Here is a 17,674-nt window from a genome sequence, read left to right on the forward strand (position 1 = left end):
TCCTCCGCCAAAGGCTCCTTGTGAGGATTAGGGGAGACACCTCAGGAGTGAAGCCCTTTGGGCAACACTCTGCACGGCCCCCAGTAATCCTCGGTGCTGGGCTTCGCAGTTGGGACTTCTCCCTCCCGGCATCTCTCCAGGTTCCTACCAGGTGCACCATGCCCTTGAAATGGACCATGAGACCCATGTTCAAGTCTATGCATCTCTCCCACACCAGCCTGAGATTCCCCCCGAGACAGGGCCGAGCCTTCCGTGGCCGCCATTGTCTGCACAAGGCCCAGTGCCCTGGCCTCCACTCAGACCAGTGGGGGGCGGCAGCACATTCCACTATGGGCACCCTTGACTCCACCCCATGTCCCCCAAAGAGGTTCTCACTCAGTTGTTCTTAACCTGGAATCCAGTAGAGGCCCAATAGATGGACTTCAGGGAGAATAAATCCCCCAACTACATGCTTGTGTGTGTGTGTGTGTGTGTGTGTGTGTGTGTGTGTGTGTGTGTGTGTGTGTGTGTGTGTGTGTGTGTGTGTGTGTGTGTGTGTGTGTGTGTGTGTGTGTGTGTGTGTGTGTGTGTCTGCCTGCACGTTTCGGAAGAGAGATTCCTTACTTTTCATCAGATTTTCAGAAGAGTCTGTGTCTCCATCTGGGCTTTATTTTGTTAAAAGCACTTAACTCTCTCTGACATTCCATTATTTACTTGTTTATCGTCTGTCTCCACCCCTAGAAAGTAAGCTTCAGGGCAACTCATCTTATTTACAGATATATCCACAAGCCCAAAACAGAGCCTGGCACATAGTGGGTTCTCGGTATTTTTTGAATGAATGAATGAGTGAATGAGGTTCTTTGACCCAAAGGCACAGATCCTGCCCTGTAACGGGGGTCTGGGAAAGCCCTGGACACGCGGCGGGGGCCCCCTTCTCCAGGCAGCTCCAGGGCGGAAGGCAGCTGGAGCAGACTGGTTCTCCTGGAACAAGTCTATTGAGGGGAGGATCTCAGAGTGCTCAGATTGGATCCACCTGAGATGAAGGGAATTCGAGGCTCTCTGTCGTATAACAAGTTTTCCCAAAACTTAGTGGCTTCAAACAATTTTGCTGTAGCTCATGATTTTGTGGTCAGGCATTCATGCAGGCTCTGATGCTTCTGCACCACGTGGCATTGACTGAGATCACTTGACGGCACTCAGCTGGCAGATGGGCTGGTCCTAGAAGGTCCAGGGCAGCTCCCCTCACATGTCTGGTAGCCTGGTGAGGTGGTGAGAAGGCTGGGTGCAGCAGCGACTGTCTACAGGGCTCCTGTACCTGGTCTCTCCAGCATGGCCGCCTCAGGGGAGTCAGACTTCTACAAGGCAGCTCAGGACTCCCAAAGGCCGTTCCAGAAGATCAAAGCAGGCGCTGCAAGGCTTTCAACCTGGCCTTGGAAGTCTGGGATCATTGCTTCTATCACCTCCTACTGGCAGCAAGCAAGTCAGAGCTAGACCGGATTCAAGAGAAAGAGACAGGAACTGCAAGGGGTGTAAATACCATTGGGGTAGGTAGGGGTGGGGCACCCTCTCAGTACTCAACGGCCACACACGGCTGGTGGTTACACGGGACAGGGCAGGGCTAGAGGGGGAGTTGGGTGGACCTCCCTCTGCAGAGCTAAGTGGCCTGGATGCTGGTAGAAGTCTGGGCCTGTGTTTAAGATGCAAGAACTCACTCCCCAAGGATAACAATCTTTTCTGCAATACTCTCCTGTCCAGGCTGAAGAGAAGAGAAAGGCCAATTACCAAGAAAATAAATGGTTTATTTTTCCTTATATCCACAGCAGATTAGTAATAATACACAGAACTTTGCTTCTCCTGACAGAAAGCGTATTCTTTATTTGGACAAATACAAAGACAAAACACCCTGGCTTTGACATGGGGCCAGCAAGGACATGACCAAGATAGGACATGACCAAATGGATCATTTCAGGTAAAAGGGAGTGCTGGGGTAACCTGAGCATTCCCCACCAGGGGGGCCAGGGGCCCAGAGAGCCACAGAGAATGAGAGCAGTAATCTAGGCCAGTCCCTTGACTTACAGCCCTCTAGGCTCACCCTGAGTTCAGAGCTGAGCACGTGAACTTGGGCATAAAAGATGGTGGTGAAAGCTTGAAGAAAAAATCCCAAGAAGAAACGGAAGCTGAAGGAAGCAGGATGGTCTATTGAAGAAACATCTTATCCTTTGCCTCTTGCTAGTGTCAAAGTAAGAAAAGACCTGAGATTTTAAAAACAATGGGACTCTGGAATGAAGTTAAAAAAATCACACAAACAATAACCAAAAAAAATCCTTGTTAGAGATTCTTTAAAAAGAAAAAAAAAAGGTCTAAAACTCTGCAGCAGAAATTTTGTTTTTTGGTTTTTTGAGGTACATTTATTTCTTTTATTGAAGTACAGTTGATTTACAATATTGTATTAACTTTCAGGTGGACAGCATAGTGATTCAATATTTTTATAGACTATATTCCATTAAAAGTTACTACAAGATAATGGCTATAATTCCCTGTGCTGTACAGTATATCCTTGTTGCTCATCTTTTTTATATACAGTAGTTTGTATCTCTTAATCCCATACCCCTAATTTGCCTCTTCCCTTCCCTCTCCTTTTTGGTAACCACTAGTTGGTTTTCTATATCTGTTTCTGTTTTGCAAATACATTCATCTGTATTATTTTTTAGATTCCACATATAAGTGATGTCGTACAGTATTTGTCTTTCTCTGTCTGCTGCAGAAGTTTTTGAGGGCAGTCCTGCTGGAACAGGGGATGGGGGTTGTAAACTGTACATGGCTCTTTCTAGCCTTAGGAATCTCCATTTGCTCAAATGAGACGTGGAAAGACAGACATAAGATGACATTTGGACAGATGCCACTTTCTGCAAAGAGAGAACTGGACTCAGGTGTACAGACACGGTTTTGTGGGAGCAAAAGAACAAAGAAAATTGTAAACCCAGATTTTCTATTTGATCCTCGGTAGAAGGTTTGACATCTCAGATTAGGAACAAAAAACAAAGTGAAACTATATATGTATAAAGGTCACTCTGAACATGTTTACCTTAAATGACAAGCAGAGACCAGGAAAAGACAAGGAAATGAATTTAAGGGACTCAAGGTCCAAATATACTAATCCATTCCTATTTGTTTCATCTTGTTTCTTTTTTCAACAACTTGGAGAAAAAAATGCAGGAAGAATGGCCTGACTGAGCTGACCTTAGTCTTCACAAGGCCAAGAATGGACAAGGCTTGTTTCCCAGATGCTGGAAGTGGTCCTTCATCACTAACGGGGTGTCCGACCCTGCAGGGCCTGGATCCTTCCCGGACAGGACTCCCTGGACTTCATTACCTTCTATGTCTCAAAATGACCAAAACTGACACCTGGCAGAGTATAATGCATTCAGAAAACCTATTATGAGCAGGAATATTTGGAGTTAGACATTATTTTCTTAAACCTTCATTGGGGTTCAGAATCAAATGACCATTTCATGCAAATTCATTTCTTTCGACTCCCATAAAGGCAAGGTTTAGAGTTTTCATCCTATTTTTAATCTGGCCTGAAAAATATATTTCAGTGTTCAGTGATCTGAAACCTCCTCTGAGATATCAGGGAATTAAATGGATTATGAATATAACTGTGTGTGCGTTTACATATCTATGTTTTGTTTTGTTTTGTTTTGTTTTCTTTGTGGTACGCGGGCCTCTCACTGTGTGGCCTCTCCCATTGCGGAGCACAGGCTCCAGACGCCCAGGCTCAGCGGCCATGGCTCACAGGCCCAGCTCCTCCCCTGCATCGACAGGCGGACTCTCAACCACTGCGCCACCAGGGAAGCCCCTACATAGCTATGTTTGTTTGGTGTTTCCTCCACCAGTGCTTATTAATCCTATGCCCTCTGGTAATCATTAGTACCCAGTTAACCTAATGGTAGGCAAAAAAGGGTGTGTGCAATTCAACACAACACACAACCATAAAAAGGCTTCAGCACACACTCTGGAGAAGTAGTGTCCTTGCTGGTGTCTTACTTGGCCCAGAATCCCCATTTACCTCCTCCACCCCCGCCCCCAGTGGAAGCCCTGCTTGAGGAATTCTCTCTGTGCCCCTAGGCGGGGGAGTGTGCGTTCTAGGCAAGCCAGCCTGACAGCAAGGAAAGGGGGTCCCCGGAGGAGTCTCCAGGGATGTCAAATCACAAAACAAAACCAAAAAGGCAATGCAATACCTTGGGCCCACTAGCAGGCAGTGAACACTTATCTGGGAAGGGTGTTTAATAAGGAGGCTTGCGTGGCAATCAAGGTGGGCGGAGCCATCCCCATGCAGGTGAAATCCTGCATCTGTTTCTGCACAGCTGGGCTCACAGCACAGTCAGCAGGACTTGGGGGAGCCTCTCGACACAGTCCACTCTCTGCAGCGGCCCAGAGACCCCAGAAAAAGTTCTCCTCGACGCAGCGAGCAGCAGTGTCTCATCGTTCTTGCTTTCTTCTTTCTATCTCTGGGACAGGGAGCTCCAAAGCCCAGGGCGGTGTTCTCCACCTGCAGCCTGGGAGTCCACTTTCTCTGTGTTTAGGAGCCCTTCCGCTCTGAGAAAACCAGCAAGGCCTCTCCAAGGCCGCCGAGCAGGAGGCTGCAAGAAACAGCAAGAGGTCATCTTTCCCCTCCCCGGAGCCTGGGGGCTGTGGACACACGGAGTTGCCTGGTGCCCACATACCACAGGGCGAGGGATGCCCCCTCATCCCGCAGCTGAGCATCTTGTCCCCCGCCTGCACTGCCCCGCTTTGAGGTCAGGCCCAAGGACTGCCCAGTCGTCCAGGGTAAGCCTCAGCTGTGCAGGGGGAGGGGAGTGGGCTGCAAGATGGGTTGTGATACCTCCCCTTAGGGAAGAAGGTGATGTGTCCCAACCATCCTGACCAGGTGACAGTGACTGCCCTTCGTTAATGCTCTCTGGCAGAAATATTGGAGGAGGGCTTCCCACAGAGCTGCCTGGTACTTTTTGCCATAGAGGGTTGATGAATATAAAATCATGCAGATATCCATAATCTTATCATTATTAAGCTGACAATCTCTGAATCCTTTAATTTCATTTAGACTAACAGAACATTTAAAAACAAAATACAAATGGGGAGGGGACCTCCCTAGTGGCGCGCAGTGGTTAAGACTCCGCACTCCCAATGCAGGGGGCCGGTGTTCAATCCCTGGTCAGGGAACTAGATCCCACACGCATGCTGCAACTAAGAGTTCACATGCCACAACTAAGGAGCCCGACTGCGGCAATGAAGATGCAGCGCAACCTAAATAAATAAATATTTTTTAAAAAAAGAATAATGAAGAAAATACAAATGGGGAATCGTGAATTTCCCACCAGGGCAGAAATATCTATATGGTCAGTGATTTGAAAATGAAAAAATAGCAGGAGAACAGAAGAGTGTGAGAAAGAGAAGAGCTGGATATCTTAACATGCCTAAAATGTAATACAATGAAAGGTCTGCACATTTCCTATTTTAAACTTCTCAGTAGACAACCTGGTGTCCGTCTGAATCCCCTGTCATTCTTCCCCAAAAGCACTTCTAAGGCCTGGGATGGGCCACGAGTAAAGGATTTTGATGGGGGTCCCTGAGGATGAAATGCTCTTGTCCAGAGGTGCCAACAACCCCACAATCCCACCTTCTTCTTCCTTTTTTCTCCCATTTACCCGTCCAGTATCCCACTCCTCCTATACACCCACTCCTCCTATACACCCACTCCTCCTATACACCCACACACCACACTCTCACATTTGGGCTATTGCATCTCCATATTCCTAACATATATCTAAGGCACCGAATGTATGAAACACACTTAGGCTGTGCATATCCTGTTCCCAGTGAAAAATGTCACCTATGTGGGTGACTGCGACATAAAGATAACTTGTACCATGGACCATTTCCAGTAGAGCAGTGAACTGAATAAGTGTGAGCACAGAAAAACAATAAGCTGAATTCAAACTGTGCTCAGGTGTTTTTAGCTACGTAATCCTGCCAGTGTTAGTCTGCTGTTTCCTCAGCTGCACCACAGGAGACAATCACATCTAACCATCTCTGTGAGGCTTAGAAGGACGTACTTGAAGCAGCTGACCCCCGTGTGCAGCCTACAATGGGCAAGCAATGAAATATTCTTCTTTTCTCGACTGCTCTCCCAGAGTAGGGATCCCTTTCTCAGCAGCCCTCACCACTGGCTGGCTTCCCCACCTCTGCTTGAAAAGTCCTTGTGAAGGACCCATCCTGCTCTGCAAAGCCAGCTCTAGCCATGGGATTCAGGCAAACATCTATGGGCATCTACGGGCATCTTGTGGCAGGTCCCGGGGCATGAGGTTCTTCCCTCCTGGAGGAAGTCCTGCCTCATACTGACCTGACAACCTCACCTGTGAGTCTAAGTTCTGCTTTCTAGAGCAACAGAGAACAAATCTACGCCCCCATCACCCATCTGCCAACCCTACAGAGTGGGAAAATCCCCTGAACCCCCGCCATGTCCCCTCCCTGGTGATGTCAGGCCTCTCTCTCTCTGGGTGAGGGCAGAGAGGCGCTAGTCAGGTGACTGCACTGGGGAGTGGGCTGGGAGGATGACCCCCGAGCCCGCTAACAAGGGGGGAAGAGAGGAGAGGGGCGCGAGGGAGATGTCTGCCTGACAGCTTAAGCTCCAAGTTGGTACGTACTTTCCTCTTTCCTACAGAAGTATTATAATAGTGACAATAAGTCGATGAATTCTCTTTAACACGTACTAAGCTCATAATAACGTAGCTGAAGTTTGTGTCTATATTACGAACCGAATAAATTTCTGAGGACTTTCCTAGATCTATACTCATCATTTATAGGATTGTTCCTGGGAGAAACTAGGGTCCAAGTTCCAAAAGACCGCATTGAGAAACATGACCCATTTGTGCTTGTCCTAGTCTAGCTCAGGGACAGACCCAGATGCTGGCGGGTTCTACTGCCTCTTCTCTTTGGATGAAGAAGGGCCTGGGAAGGGGAAGCCATTCATTTTGTACACAGGCTCACCTCTAAAGATCTGGCTTCCGCTTCTTAGCCAATCTGCTGTTTCCTTCAACATCCCTTAAAGAACGCACATACCAGCTTCTTAAACCCCTGGGAAAGCGCAGAGTCACCGTGACCTGATGCAAGATCTGTACAGAACTTTGGCTTTGGAAGAGTTTTATTTCTGCAAATGTAACAGGAGGGGGTCACAGTCATTTCCACTAATCTTCCTTAATCACCAGGGAGAACAGGATATCGGTTGACTCTCCGTCACCCTCACACCTGCAGCTTTAGAACAATGCTGCAGCGTAATAAACTTGCATTTCATCCCCTCGGCTTAGCGAGTTAATGAAACACCTAGCAGCTTAGGGAACGCTGACATGCAAACAAACCTGGTTCCGTTTACTGTTAAGAGAGCCAGGGAGGTGAGCTTTGATGCTGTCTTCTAAACAGCGGGAGATGCTGACACAAGGAGGGGGGCAGGAATCTTAATCGCATTACAGCTGGTCAAGTCAGAGCTTTACTGGACTGTTTGCAAATCTTATAATCCCCATCATTCCTAAAATGAACAAACTTCATGTAACAAGGCATAAACATCAGATTGCAGAGCAGAGGCAGCCAGAAATAGTCATCACTCGCTTCTCTTCCAGGGGGTTATTTTCAGCGTCTCTCCACTCCTCTTTTCTCCCATCGGGAGCCAAAGGCCCCATCTCAATTATACATTTATTACTGTGGTGATTCAATGAATTCCTATGGAACCCTCCAGACAGAGGACAGAGACTGTATCCTTTCCCCAGCTGTAGGCCTAGCACTTAACACAACACCCAATAAATATTTACTCAGTGAGTGATGGAATTCTTATAACTGCTCCCCCTTTTCCCATCTGGATTCCAAACTATTTTTGTTTTTCTCTCTTTTCCTCACCAAAACTAATTCACCACTCCCTTGGGGACTTGCTGAGTGACAGTTCACAATCTGATAAACTACTCTGTGTCGAAAGGTAATGAGCATAGTTATGAAGGCCTTTCTCAGCATTTTAAAGAAGAGGTTTCAAATTTTTAATTCAAATGAAAAACTTCAGACACTGTGGTCCTAGATGCACTTTGGGGTGTGTGGAAGTTCTTTCTTCACCCCTAAATTCACTCTTCCTACAAAGAGACTTGGGCAGTCTCCAAGCATTCCCCTAAAATTAAAGGCACAGACATCTCTACTCAGAGAGGACAGAAGACCATTTTCTAAAGACTCTTGGTGTTAATGAGGTTGGAACTGGAATCAAGTTGAAGCGATCCTCGTGTTTGCAGCCCAGGATCGATGGCAGGCCCGGTGAATGATGGGCAAAGGTGAGGAGCTGATCACGAAATCCTACAAACAGGTTGTGCTTTGGTTATTCCTTTCTCTCCTTGTACCTAAACTATTCCACAGAGAAGAGTGACTCTCTTTGTCTAAGGAGGATTCGAAGAGGAGGCACACACAACTAATTCTACTCGACAGGAACGTCACTCACAGTTCAGAATTTTTTTCTTTTGTATATGTTGAATCCCCTTTGCCTAAATTTTAGAATAGAGGGAATTCATTATCGATCTGCACTATAAAATGTTGTTAATTAAAAAATGAATACATATTAATCTGGAAATTTAAATTACTGGGCTTGTCATAGATATTAAAATACTGGGCTTTTATAGTTAAAAACAAGGTAATTAGCCGGACTAGAGCAGTTGCTTTTTTATATATATAAATTTATTTATTTATTTTTGGCTGTGTTGGGTCTTCGTTGCTGCGCACAGGCTTTCTTTAGTTGCGGCGAGCAGGAGCTGCTCTTTGTTGCAGTGTGTGGGCTTCTCATTGCGGTGGCTTCTCTTGTTGCAGAGCACAGGCTCTAGGCATGCGGGCTTCAGTAGTTGTGGCACGCAGGCTCAGTAGTTGTGGCGCACGGGCTTAGTTGCTCCAAGGCATGGGGGATCCTCCCGGACCAGGGCTCAAACCCATGTCCCCTGCACTGGCAGGTGGATTCTTAACCACTGTGCCACCAGGGATGTCCCCAAGAGCAGCTGCTTTTAATTAAAGGCTTTAAAAGTTGACCAATGTTGGGGGCTTAGGCTTACCATTTTTCTTGGGTACAGGATTGAGAAGCCTAGTACCTGTTGATTCAGCAAACGGTGCCGGAAGGAGAGACGCAAAGGTGAGCAAAACGTGGCTCCTTTCCTGCAGGAGCTTCAGCCAGCAGGTGGGCAAGGAGTGCACACCTGTCACGCCGTGTGGTTCATGCTGATCGTGGAACACAGAGCGGGCAGCAAGGGCTGCCCAGGACCTGACCCTGGAGCTGATCCAAATCTCTAATTAGGAGATAAACAAGTTCCTTAAGATCTTGCTGAAATTTCAAATGGCATGTCTCCACTAACCACCTCACAACTTCAGATCCGTGATTCCCAACCGGGGCGATTCTGCCCCTAAGGGGACCTTTAGCAATGTCCTGAGACGTTTTGCATTGTTACAGTTGAGGGGGTGCTACTGGCATCTAGTGAGGTGAGGCTCAGGTTTGCTGCTAAAAATCCTACAGGACACAGGACAGCCCCTCACAGCAAAGAATTATCTGGCCCAAAAACGTCAACAGTGCTGCAGGCGAAAAACCCTACTTGAGACAATGAGCTATTTTGTGCCTCTAAGCTCTTGCCCACCCACGAAGGTGGACAATTAATTACATGGGCCCTCGTCTCCTGGAGGGTGACCTCTCTGGGGTCTTGGACTGTGTCTGGAGCCTCAGAGCCCAGCAAGCACTTCTTATAGAATGAATGAACATACAAGGAAATGCAGGCGAGGATATCGGCTGATCCGGGGTCCCCGCCCTCAGCCAGACTGCAGCGGTGGCAGCTACGCTCACTCACGGAGCCCGTGTCCACTGAGCGGGCAGCCTCGACCCACTCCAGCGACTGCTGCTGTGTGGACGTGCAGGCCCAACTTAACAGCTGTTCCGTATTTTCAAAAGAATCTGGAGATCTGGACTTGTACAGGGAAATCACCTGATTTCTAAATGCTGAGTAATTTGAAATTTGAAAATCAAAAAAGAAGAAACAATGACTATACAGGCAAACACAGTAGGTCCAAACAAAACAGGCCTGCAGCCCTGCCTTCTCACTTCCGATCAGTCTAAGCTCCCACAGGACAGAGACTGGCCTCGGATCCCTGCCCAGGATCCAAGCTGGTCACCCAGTCACAGCTTGAACACACCCAGTCTATGGACAATGCAGATCAGCTCTGTGCAAAAGACAGGAAATCTGAAACACAGTCTGACATTCCTCTTCTGGCGGTTCACTTTGTGGTTGGAAAATTCTTTGAGGCTGAAAACACACGATCCTTAAATTTGAGAGTTCTCAAAAATCAGGAAATTCCAAAGTCAAGGCTCCTTTTGCAATAATCACACGTGCTGTTTCCTTGATTTGGGTATACACAGCCCTTCTTTCCATCTTGTTCAGGGCGTACCACGAAGTCCACAGGATGTGGAACAGCCTGGAGATATGGCCTACGCACAGACGCCTGCTGGAACCTTCAGACTAAGCATGGCCTCCCCACTGGAGAGCATCTCAGGCTCATTTCTCACACTCAGTTCAACACCTGGGTGTTTTTTGTTTTTCTGCTGTTTTTTAATTCATTCTGAAATTGTATACAAAATACAATCAATGAGGCTTATTTGTAAGAAGGAAAATTACTGTCAAGAGTTGAGACGATCACTATGAAGGGTAAGATACAGAAATTGGGGGAAGAGTCTCGAGGATGCACCAGGATATCTTGGCAGTTAGGTTTCTGGACGTCAACCTGCCTGTTTGTGTCCTGCCTTCCCAGAAGGACAGGTGCAGAGTAAGAAGGAGAGAGTGTAGTATCAGCTCCCTGCCCCCCAGCACCAGCTCCGGTTCCAAATCGTGAAATCTCACCGTTGGCACCTCTTGCCCCTCCATCCTTCCCTGTCCTCCCAGGGCTGGAGGGACCAAATACTCTTCCACCCCCAGTCTGACTAAGCCTCTCCCTTCTGCATCAGGTCCAGTTTCAAGCCAGTTCCAAGGCCCTCCAGCTCACCCCACCCTCTCTCTCTCCTCCAGTCTTCACATTCATTGTGCATTCAAACGGTTACTATCCTACTGCAGAAATTATCTTTATGACTTCTTCTCCCGAAAACTCCTTGAGGGCTGGATGATGTCTTATGTTCCTTAATGACTTCCACGTGCTTTGCATACAGCAGTCACTCAATAAATATTGTTAGTTGATTGATAGAATTATAGCCTCTAGTGTTAAAAATCTAAGGCTGGACTTCCCTGGTGGCGCGGTGGTTAAGAGTCCGCCTGCCGATGCAGGGGCACGGGTTCGAGCCCTGGTCCGGGAAGATCCGACATGCCGCAGAGCAACTAAGCCCATGCGCCACAGCTACTGAGCCTGCGCTCTAGAGCCAATGAGCCTGGAGCCCGTGCTCCACAACAAGAGATGCCACCGCAGTGAGAAGCCCGTGCACCGCGACAAAGAGTAGCCCCCACTCGCCGCAACTAGAGAAAGCCCACGCAGCAACGAACACCCAACGCAGCCAAAAAATAAAAATAAAATAAATAAATTTAAAAAAGAAATCTAAGGCAATGAAATCCTTTTCCTATAAATGTTCCACTGGACATTCTTAGCTCACCGTGTCAGCCCCTGAACAAGAAATAGAGCCGTTTTGTCCTGGGTAACGCTCCTTCTGTACTCCTGCCATATCATCTAGATGCTCTTTATAAACGATCAGACTGGTGGGAAGAGAAACATTTAGGCCAATGTCTCTTCCACCTCTCCATGACCTGCTTCTACCTAGACACTATCTACGCTGCTACTAAGTCCTTGGAGTTTCCCACGTCATTTCTAGGGAGGTATGTGAAGTTTATGGGATGTTGGACACACACAGACCTGGGTTTGAATCCTGGTCCAATCACCTAGTAGCTCTAAAATCTTGGGACAATCAGTTAAATGTCTCTGAACTTCAGCTTCTTCATCTTTAAAACGGGGCTAACTTGGAGGGTTGTTGTGAAAGTTAATGAGATAATATTAATATAAAAATGTCTGGAATATAGTAGTTGCTCAATAAATGGTTATTATTAGTCAAAGGAAGAGGTGAGACTAGAAGGAGGAGGAAGAAGAGGAGGGTGTGGGAGTATTTCCTAATTTTTCTTTTCCTTCCGTTTTTCTTCTTGGGGCAGGAAATGCCCCATTAGGGGCTCCTGAGAGGGGTTGAAAATCGCTTTCACCGAATGCCGTGAGCAAAAAGATTCATTTCTGTCAGTCTGGATGGTTTAGGTGCAGACCTGCCCTCAGGCAGGGAGATGAGCAATAACAGACATCCCAGGGGCAGTGACTTTACACTTTTACCCGAGAGCTGTTCCTGGCACACAGAACCCCAGGAAATATCTGTTTATTGAACCAACCCCTCCCAGCCCAAAGCCACATGAGATGCAAAGTCACCTCCTGGACTTCCTCATCATGGTATTCCCAGAGCCTGGTCCTGACCCTCACATTTATCTTGCAAGAACCTCATATTGATGTTTAAAAATGACACCATTTTTGTGTGTGTGGCTATGACGGCACAAGGCAGGGGATTATTTGCAAGACGTCCTGGGAGAGGGGAGGCTGCCCTAGACACACTGAGCACGAGTACCGGCCCCACCAACCAGCACTGTGGCTTTTGAGCAAACAGGTGACAATTCTGCAGGTCCAATGTGCACATGAATGCAAAAAAGTGGAGGGAGGGGGTGGGAGGAACCAACCCTTAGAATTACTCTCAGCCCCAGAATGGGAAGAAATATGGATTTTCTAGAACTACGCCTTATTTGAGCAAAGCTAAGCAACAATATGCTTTTTCTTTCCATCATGCTGGTAAAGAAATGGAAAAACCTATTCCAAAACTTGTCTGCCATTCCATTTTGGAGTGCCATTCTTGGGGCGGGGGTGAGGGGGGATTGCCAAACAATGCATCCAAAGTGGAATGGAAATAAGCTTTATCTTCAAGTGGCCCTAAGCTTCTTTTCCTTTTTAAAACAGAGGTTAAGAGACCAGTAAGTAGCAACAACAAATATGACTTATTCTCCATAATGTGCCGCATTAGTGATTCAGGCCGGACAGCAGGCAGCCGTGGTCATAGGGGAGGAAAGCTGTGGGTCATCCGGCCAGCAGCCGGCAGGCTGGGCGAAGACTTGGCAAGGACTGACCCATTCCCGGGTGACTGAGAGGCTCGTCTTGCTCGACAGGCACCCGTCGGTGTGGTTTCACTTGGCAGACGATAGAGCCCACCTCCCTCAGCGCGGACATCCTGACCAAACAGTGCATCGTTCTCACTGTTGAATCAAACTGGTGTGACTTCTGGCACGTGGAGACGGTGGAAGCAGAGGATGACAGGCCTTTACTTTTTACTCGATGCATTTCTGCATTGTCTTAAACGTCTCACAAATAGCACCCGTTACTATGTAGCTTTAAAATACGTAAGTATATACCCCCCAAATAAAGCACGCCCACGAATGAGAGGAGCAACAGAAGTCTTAACAGTTTAAACTCACCATCACTCCCCACCTCGCTTCATCTTCCCTGAAGATGACAGCGACAGCCCTTGGTAATGATCACATCAGCGGGTTTGAATGCTAGCAAGCTGGAGTGGATCAAAGTCCTAACTCCGTCAGCTGTCCGATCGGCAGTCTGTGTAGAGCGTTCGGAGGTAGGACCCTACAGCCCATCTTCCACACGGCAGACTGAGGAATGTGTTTTTAACCTAGGAGCAAGTGGCTCCTCTGCTCAGAATCCTCTGATCGCTTCCCCCCTCACTCTTACAATGGCCTTTAAGACCCCACATGGTCAGCCACCAACCAGCCTCATCTCCTACTATTCTCCCCCATCAACCTGTTCCGGCCACACTGCTCCTTGAGCAGACCAAGCACACTCAGGGCCTTTGCACTTGCTGCTTCCCCCAGGGTCCCCAGGGCTCGCTCCCCCACTTCCTTCAGGTCTCTGCTCAAATACGGGAGGGAGAGGCAGTGTTGTCTTTAAGCGAATGGATGGGTGCATTCTAAACAAAGATGATCTGGAACTTGACTAGGAGAAAATGAATGGAAGGGTCAAAGGCAAAAACACAAACATAGTTAAAGTTATATGCACGCATAATTAGTGGCTCACCTAGAGTGGTTACTCTCGTGTGGATGAGTGGCTGAAAGGTGTACCGTTGACGCTCTGGTTCCTGCCCCGGATGCTGGCTATAGCAGGTGTGGTATATTCAGTTTGTGAAAATATTCATGATAGATGCACTCTTCTGAATGTATATTTATATGTCAATAAAATATATACCCAAACACACACCCTTTCTTCAACATTTGAGAGCAAATATTCGTATCCCAAGGAAACACAAACAACGAATTTTCTTCTCCTCTCTCTATGCAAAAGACTTACCATCCCACGGTGGCTCTGGTCAGGATCATATCAAACAGCAATATCGATAAACCAGCCGTGATCACCTGCAGAAATCATTTCAACAAAAGGTCATCAGAGCAGCAGGCCCTCGGCAACCTTCTCCAAAGCCATTCTTCACAAGCTTAGTTTGTACGAGTTCAGATCCCAGACGTCAGCCATGCCTTCCCACTTCATGACTTTTTGCCCCAAATACTTCCTAGTCCCCCTAATTACCTTTCCCAAATACCCCTGTATTTAGCGGAAAATGCTAAGTTCTAGCCTATTCTGAGGTGAGAATCTTCAAAGAAACATTTAACTTCCAAACTCTTCAAAGGAGGAGTTTGGAAGCCAACATCCAAACTCGTCTCTCCCCTGGGCAGGGGCATAGCAAGAATCCCTGTTTCCATCTTGTCTCAGCTGTGCAAAAAGAATCCTCAGGGTCAGAAGCACTCATTCACCTGTTCCCAGATCCTCCAGCTAAAAACCTAGCTGTCAACCTGCCTTTGCTAACACACCGTCTCTCGCCCTGCCCTAATGCCCCTGTCTTTCTGGCCCGTGACACACATTGTAAGAAACCAGGTACTTCCTAAGGGAGGGAGCAATGAAATCATTAATTAATTACTTGCAAACATCTAGAAGCCACAGGAGAGGGAAGAGGTTAGTCCACATCTCTCAGAGCTAGAAATTACATAAAAGTCTCTTAGGAATGGCAGTAACAGGACTCAGCCTCCAGCGGTGCCTCTAAATGTCGGCACAAAAAGTTTTGAGAATCAAAGACCCAACTTTGGAATGTCTGCTCAGGAAAGATGTTTTTTCCCAGAATTCTGCATTCTGGAATACAAAACGGCTTCCATGAGGAAGGTCACCCTAAGGACTTGCTTCCTTGCAATGAGAAGAAGTAAGAAGCCGTATCGGGATGGGTCATGCAGGATGGATGCCCTCAGAGATGTCAACTGCCATGTCACTCAAGGGGACGTCATGTCCGGTCTTGGAGGCCTCTTCAGGTCCGAAGCCGGGAACAAGGCAACAAGCAGATGGTCAGAAGGAGGGAGTGTGTTTAATGGGTCTCATCTTCATTCATTTACCATCTCAAAAAGAAGTCTGGAAACATAAACCAGGAACATTCAGTACAGAAACTCCGTGAGCTCTTAGAACCTTTGTGGTAGTTTATTCATTTCAGGTCATTTTCTGTTTGCTTTCCTTGCTTAATTTGCAGCAAAAACCTTGATAACGAAAAAGACCTATGGTGTCTTCAGGAACAAAAAAGAAGCGGCAACAAGGTCAGAGAGACAGTTGCAAAGTAGAAAGCAAAGGACAAGAGGAAACAGATTTCTCAAAGTGAAAACGGAGCGGTGGCTTTTATCTTAAAGAGCTTTTATCTTAAAGAGCAGCTCTTCTTCCCCCATCCTGCCCTCTTCTTATTTGGCATTTTATATTTAGGACTTTTGTATCTATGGTCACAAATGAAGTGGGCCTAAAATTTTATTATTTTGCAATGCAATTGTCTGGTTTCGGAAACACGGTTATACAAACCACATGAATAATTCATCAGCTTCCCTGCTTCTCTTCCTATAAAGGATAAAGATGGTCTTTACTGTGGTCTCTACTCTGACCTGACTGCCTGCCTCTGGACCTGGAGCTTCTAGTTGGGCTGGGCTTTAATCATAAGCAAGTCTTCTCTTTCTCCTGGATTCAAGTTTCTCATTTTCATTTTTTCCAAAAATGTTTTTCATCTATGTTTTCCACTCATTAACATTTAGCAGTTTGGAGAAATATTATTTTATCTCATTTGTGCCCATTTTTATCACCTTCCCTTTATTTAAAATAAATTTATTTATTTATTTACTTTTGGCTGCGTTGGGTCTTCGTTGCTGCACGTGGGCTTTCTCTAATTGTGGCGAGCGGGGGCCACTCTTCATTGCGATGAGCGGGCTTCTCATTGTGGTGGCTTCTCTTGTTGCGCAGCACGGGCTCTAGGCGTGCGGGCTTCAGTAGTTGTGGTGCACAAGCTCAGTAGTTGTGGCTCGCAGGCTCTAGAGCGCAGGCTCAGTAGTTACGGCACACGGGCTTAGTTGCTCTGCGGCATGTGGGATCTTCCCAGACCAGGGCTCGAACCCATGTCCCCCGTATTGGCAGGCAGATTCTTAACCACTGCGCCACCAGGGAAGTCCCTATCACCTTCCCTTTTGTTCTTACTTTTGTCATTTTCTCTTACTTTTTTTTTTCCTTTCCTTCCTTAGTCTTAACCAAAGTTAATCTCATTAATCCCTCTTTACTTTTGCAACTTCTTGGACATTTCCTGGGGTGGTGCCAACAGAGATTTATTTCTTGGAATTGCTGAAAAGGCCTCCATTCTGCTGACGGAGGTTAGTGATGGCAGCCTGGTGTTAACGGAACAACTCATAACGTTTCTGAAGCCTTTCTTAACTCTTCAGCATTGTCTTCATCTCCTTTGCCCTTTTACCAGCTTTTTTCTTTTTTTCCAACTTTACTGAGGAATAGTTGACAAATGTAATTGTATCTATCTAAATTGCCCAACGTGATGATTTGATATACATACACATACATGGCCTCCTCTAACTGTCTTCTCTGATGGCTTTTTTCATATGACTTTAGTCTCCTTTGTGGAACCATCCCCTCCCACATGCCCTGCAACAGTCACAGCTGAGGGCTTGTGGCTCTGTTCCTCCACGAGTTTCTTCAGCTTAGGAGGAATCTCGTCTTCCATGAGATAGACAGCTGGCCTGCTTGTTCCTATTAACTGCACCTTTTGCCAAGAAAAATACCTCTGAGAATCTTCAAACCAGCCCTTACTTGAAAATAAGGTTGGTTTATAGCCAGACTGGTGCCTTTCCATCTGCCGCTTCCTGGAAACGTCTGCATGGTCTCCTGCCTTTCTTCTGGGCCCCTCTTTCAAACTTCTCTAAATTTTTCTCTCTCAATGAGCAAATCTTCTGCTGGCTGAGACACTCAGTGAAATTTCACAAGAAGGTTTGTCTTCTTTCTGCAGGGAATTTATAGTGAACTTGTTTATTCTGTAGAGCTACTGGGGAGGCAGATGGGTCACTTTTTAATCAATTTCCAGAAGGACCCTCAGTTCCTTAGGCTTCTCTGCTTTCTTTTACCTCCATCACCAGCCCCAGCGGTCAGATCTTTTAGAAGCATTTCCCATCACCCTCTTCCCCCCCGCCCCGTGTGTGTGTGTGTGTGTGTGTGTCTCTCTCTCTCT

At 47.0% G+C, this 17,674-nt stretch overlaps 1 protein-coding gene across 4 annotated transcripts in view; it reads right to left on the bottom strand.

The window, feature by feature from the left end:
* Nucleotides 1-463: 463 nt before the first annotated feature.
* The window catches only part of TMEM241 (transmembrane protein 241), a 107,632-nt gene continuing 90,421 nt past the window's right edge, over nucleotides 464-17,674 (bottom strand). Inside the window, exons 14-16 of one of the 4 annotated variants that reach the window (XM_060028788.1) lie at nucleotides 14,446-14,510; nucleotides 14,176-14,252; nucleotides 1,768-4,622 (exon numbers count right to left, since the gene is read on the bottom strand). In XM_060028788.1, the coding sequence (XP_059884771.1) occupies nucleotides 4,462-4,622; nucleotides 14,176-14,252; nucleotides 14,446-14,510 (303 nt within the window). In that variant the 3' untranslated portion in view covers nucleotides 1,768-4,461. Of the gene's footprint in view, nucleotides 1,467-1,767; nucleotides 4,623-14,175; nucleotides 14,253-14,445; nucleotides 14,511-17,674 lie in introns of those variants that run through there. The other 3 variants (XM_060028786.1, XM_060028785.1, XM_060028784.1) reach the window with 3 other exon arrangements.

Source organism: Delphinus delphis, chromosome 13 (genome assembly GCF_949987515.2).
Source record: "Delphinus delphis chromosome 13, mDelDel1.2, whole genome shotgun sequence".
NCBI lineage: Eukaryota > Metazoa > Chordata > Mammalia > Artiodactyla > Delphinidae > Delphinus > Delphinus delphis.